The following is a 5,102-nucleotide window of genomic DNA, read 5'->3' on the forward strand; positions in this document are numbered from 1 at the left end:
TGCCACAGCTCGGGGTGGTTTCCACCAGACCAAGTCACATTTTGTTTCTGTTTACCGAGGAACTTTCCCCGTGGCTCACAGGATGAGACTGGAGTTGAATCAATACGATAGACCAAACAAGAAAAACAAACAAAACACCACCACACAACAATTAACCACCCTTTGAACTAACGGCCTGACCCCCTCGAGGGTCCCAGGGAGGACACGGAGCTGCAGGTCCTGGTCCTACAGAGCAGAGCCCTGGGACAGGCTGGGTTATGGGGGAGGGTATAAAATCCACAGGATTTCCCAGGAGACACACAGCCCCAGCCCGGGGACCCTGTGAGGGTCAGGGCCAGCGCTGCCTGGAGAACCAACACGGGGAGCAGACGCTCTTTGTTCTTCACTTGAGCAAGGAGCTGTCGCTGGGTGAGAGCCTAGAGATCCCTCAGCAAGGGACCCTGCAGGACTGGGACTGGCTTTTTAAGCAACTCTGAGACTGACATTGGCTTTTGAAGCAAATTAAATCTCCTGGCCCTCATCGGGCAGCGCAGGAGGCTGGAGTAACGCCCCAGGGTTGGGTTTCCAGGCAGACCTGCCCATGGGAACTGTGCCCTGCCTCCAGGTAGTTGAGGGCAGCTCTGTGTTAGTGACCCCTCCGGAGGGGGAAGGCTCAGAGGTGCAACTGCATCGCCTCTCCAGTCCCTGCTTGGCAGCTAGAGAAGAGCTGGCTTTGGGCTCCCCTTGTCTGGGACTGCGATGCCAATGGAGGAGAGGACGCTTCTCTCCCCGGTTTGATGCTGGATCAGAGGAACCTTCAAGGGCTGCTGAGGAAGGGTCAACGGGAGGGTCCAACAATACAGACAGGAGAAATCACCGAGCGATTGAGAATAGTCAAGGCATGGAGGGACAGAGGAAATACCAGGGGACCTAAAGCCAGCTCCAAATCCTACCTGGACCAGCAAAGCCACCAGCCTCTCAACTGAACCAGCACGGACTGGCTACAGAAAGCACATCAGCATCAGGTGAAGCCTGGTCACAGCCCCAGGAGGGGCCTGATCCTGCCAGGGGCATCTCTTCCCCAGCTCCGGGCAGGGGATGAAGGGGTATCAGGGATGGAGTTCTCCTTGTGCCTTTCTTCTGCTGGGTTCGAACGCAGGGTCCTGGGTCAGTCCCCAGATCCAGCCAGGCTGCCCAGGCTGCAGCAGCTTCCCTTATAACCGCTTGTCTTTTACAAGTCCATTCTTCAGGTGCATCCTGTGAAAGAGAACGCAGCAGACAGTGAGCCCCAGGCTCCGCACCAACACTCCCTCCCTTGTTTTCACAAATCACTCCCGAGGTCAGACCTGTCTCCACAGGCTCAGGGGATTCACGGAACGGAAAAATGGATGGACACGCCAAGATGCCCAGGCACAGAGAGACAAAATCCTTCCTGAGCCTGCAGCAGCTTTACACTCCGTGTCAAGGCATCCTGCCCTTCCACCTTCCAGCCTGGTGAAGAACCCTTTGAGTGTCTCCAGGGCCCTGGGAGGTCTGCCAGCACCCTGTCCCCTCATCCACAGACACTGTAGATGTGTGTGACGCCCTCGACCACGTACCCTTCTTTCAGAGCATTGGGCAGCTGAAGTCCAGCCTCTTTCTTCTTGGCCGTTGTGGTTTTCTTGCTGTCCTCCACGTCGTACTCGCGCACATCATTCACCTCTTGCATCTGCCCCATCAGCACCTTGGCCACGAACAGGACAATGTACTGTGGGGGGAGAGGCACCATCAGCCACCAACTCCAAGGCTTCAAGCTGTTCCACCCAACCTACTCAGTCCCATTTGCTAAGTGGGACCTTTCTCCGCTGTCCCCAACCCTGAGAAGGGCAGGGCAGATCCCTCCGGGATGGCCAAAGCCCTGGGATGTGGCTGATGACCTGTGGTGATGGGATGCAGCGCTCTTGCAACTGCCATTAACTGATTTCATTTCCACAGGACAATGAACTCTGGTGCCACCCTGCTCTCCCAGGGTCAACTCTCCAACTCCACCCTTTTCACCCCTTCCCCAAAGCTTCAGGAGTTGCCGGACCATTTCCACCCATATCAAGCTCCAGCCTGCCCCAACTGCTCTTATCACTCCCTCCCCACAGATCTCCAGGGTGCAAGACAGCCTGAATTCCAGTGTAGAGCAGCCCTCCGGGCGCTGACAAGGGTTTCCCTCCTCCCCTCCAAGCCATTCCCCAAACCCTCCTCCATCCCTGCCGCCCCCAAAGCAGGCAGGCGCCAGGCAGGAGCAGCAGAGGAGGCAGCAGCTGAGCCAGCGTAGGGGTTGCTGAGCTCCCCCTACTCACCAGGAACCAGTAGATGTTCATCAGAGTGAGGACAAGGAGCAGAGCATTGAAGAAGAAGTAGAAGGGGATATTAGGGACCGACTGGAGGCTGGAGTAGCAAGTGGCGTAGAGCACCTTGAGGGGGAACCAGTAGAGACGGAACCAGAACCTGCCGGGGCAGAGGGACCAGGGTGGGTTTAATGGTCCGCAGGAACCCCAGGAGAGGTGCGAGACCCAGCACAGCTCCCCCAGCCCTCAGCAGCTCCCCCTGCACCCCGCAGTCCCTGCTCTTGGCACCTGGTTTGGGCTTACAGGACTTCGCACAGACGCTGCGGCAGGGCAGCTGCTGACGGGAGAACACCCTTTCTGTGGGCAGAGCAGGTTTGGCAGCAGAGGCAGCGCAGAGAAAGGGCTTTCTCGGGGTAGAGGGGCAGGTCTCCACCACAGATTGTCTCAACCGAAGGGAGACAGGAGGTGAATAGACCTGGAAGGTTTTTAGCCCTGCACATCCCTGGTTAATCACTAAAAACCTTTGCTGCTCTCCTTCCCTCAAACGAGGGCTCTCGTTGCCATCCCTGCCTTCAGAGCTGTCCAAGGAGAGGGAGGAAGAAGGCAAAGGGACACAAGTGACAACCTGTGAGCCACTCACCTCTATTCTTCAGCTTTTTTTTTTTTCCTCTCTCCTGCCTTGCCCCAAGAGGAACAGCAAGGCTGGAATCTGGGACAGCCCCACATCCCATTCCCTCCTTTGCAAAAATGCTTCCTACTGCTAAAACCAAGCGAGTGGGAAAATGGAAACAGCTCCTCCTCCCCTGGGGTCATTTGTCACGCTGCAAGCGAGATTTCACAGGCACTTCTGCGGTGACAGACGGCAAAGTGACTACAGAAGGATTCCAAGCCCAGCATGGGGTCAGGCTCTGCGGAACCGCTTCCCAAAGGGTTTTTGAAAGGGTTTGTTCCCATGCACACAAACCCAGCCGGCTGCACCCCGAGGCACCGCGGGGGTTGCAAAAGCTGGCGGGGACGGCTGGAGGTGGGGAGCAGGCAAAGCCGGCCCACCCAGCGGCCGTGAAAGGGGAGCCAGCCGATGTTGGAGATGATGTCGTTGAGGCGATGGTAGACCCCTCCCCGGTGCTTGAAGTAGACGTTGAGCTTGGTGAATTCCAGCTGCACGTCATTGACGTCGTGCAGGAACAGCACGAGGATGCCCACGTTGTGGTACCTGGGGGAAAAAAAAGAGCAGGGAGGGAGATGCGTGAGGTTGACGTTAGCACCCAGCACCCACGGTCTGTCACGTCGGGAGCGCATGGACTCCCCAAGTCATCCAGGCGTGGCACGGCACGGCAACGTGCTGCAGGGTGGGCCTGGCACTCATCAGCACCGGGATTGCTGCGGCAGCGTGCAGGGAGGGGAGAATCCACACCAGCCCTGCACGCCCCGAGCACAGAAAGGCTGCGGCTTTCGCTGCCCCGGGCACGCTGCGGAGGGTTCGGCGTCGCAGCCAAGGACCTCACCTGAAAGCGTAGGAGAAGGCGATGAGGGTCAGCGTGACCACGTGGTGGAGAAGCATGACCACCGAGTCCTTGCGCCACGTGTCCATGTAGGCGGTGGCGTAGATGGAGTGTCCGTAGAAGCTGCACTGCATCAGGTAGGCGATGGCGATGTCCGTGGGCACGTCCATGCCCCTCTTCCAGTCTGGGGTGCGACAGAGACACCTGGGTGAACTCCGAGCCACGAGCACGGAGCTTCAGTCAGCAGCAGAGGGACAGGAGGGTGGGGAGAAAGCAGGAGCCAGAGCTGCCCCAGCCTGCAGCTCCCTTGCAGGAGGCAACCACAGAGGCAAAGGCTGGAAGGGAACCCAGACTCTGCCTTGGGCACTCAGACCCACTCCCTCTTCGAGATCTCAGAGAGAAGGCTCCAGTCACTTCTCTCGGCCCCTCCAGCCACTAGGTGACTCTCTCTGTAACAAAATGAGCAGAAACAGCCTCCGTGCCCTTCCTGTACCCACAGGAAAAAGCAGTTTAGGGGTTCAGTCCTCTCTTTTGCTCACCCCAACTCCCATTCCTGTGTTCAACACAGACATCCTGTGAACCTGGACATCCTAATCCGTACCCACGTCCCCCTGGTTCTTACCGTACCGTAAAAGACAGATGGTGGGTCATAGAAGAAGGGGTATTCGGTGAAGAAGAGCAGGTAGATGCCGTACGACCAGGATAACGTGTAGAAAAGCAGCTTCCAGGCACTCTCGGGCATCTTGGCAGCATCTTTAGGCTGCAGGTTGCACCATTCCCCGAAGGGCTGCAAGGAGAAGGGAGAAATATCACTGACAGGATACAAGGACAAGCCCTGGGGAGCGGATCACTGAACCTCCAAGAGACCCGAGCACCACACGGCAGGCGGTGCAAAACCAGGGTGACGAACCCCATTTTCCTGGCCTCCTCCACTGCATGAATAAGGAGCTCAAAGAGGCTTTAGAAAGAGCCCGAAGCAAGAAAAAACACGAGGCTAGGGATCCTTCCACGCAGCCTTGGCCATGCTGGAAAGCCACGAGAGCAGAGCCTCGCAGGGAAGGCAGGAGCCCGCGGCACGTGTCCCGCAGCCCGGGCACCGCTCCATCGCCCTCGCTTCGGCAGCAGGGCTGACCACAGCTGGCTTTTGCGGAACAGAGCCAATAACTAATAAAATAAAAATCAACCGTAACAATACAATCCCTTGCACACGGACGTCGTGGTGCTGCCAACTCCCAGGATAAAAGCCTCTCGAGTGAGGAAGTAAAGGCTTCGAGGAGCCCTAAACACGCAGCCACCGCGTCTC

General features: G+C 57.7%; 1 protein-coding gene across 1 annotated transcript; it reads right to left on the reverse strand.

Moving 5' to 3' along the window:
• Nucleotides 1-1,193: 1,193 nt before the first annotated feature.
• On the reverse strand, nucleotides 1,194-4,583 carry CERS1 (ceramide synthase 1). Its single transcript, XM_009868938.1, has 6 exons — nucleotides 4,427-4,583; nucleotides 3,803-3,983; nucleotides 3,340-3,510; nucleotides 2,310-2,457; nucleotides 1,578-1,726; nucleotides 1,194-1,236 (listed from the first exon to the last, which is right to left on the reverse strand). Exons 1-6 carry the CDS (start codon nucleotides 4,539-4,541, stop codon nucleotides 1,194-1,196), a joined length of 807 nt encoding a protein of 268 aa, XP_009867240.1. The 5' UTR covers nucleotides 4,542-4,583.
• Nucleotides 4,584-5,102: the final 519 nt, after the last annotated feature.

The sequence above is a fragment of the Apaloderma vittatum genome, unplaced genomic scaffold, assembly GCF_000703405.1.
Source record: "Apaloderma vittatum isolate BGI_N311 unplaced genomic scaffold, ASM70340v1 scaffold32444, whole genome shotgun sequence".
Lineage (NCBI taxonomy): Eukaryota > Metazoa > Chordata > Aves > Trogoniformes > Trogonidae > Apaloderma > Apaloderma vittatum.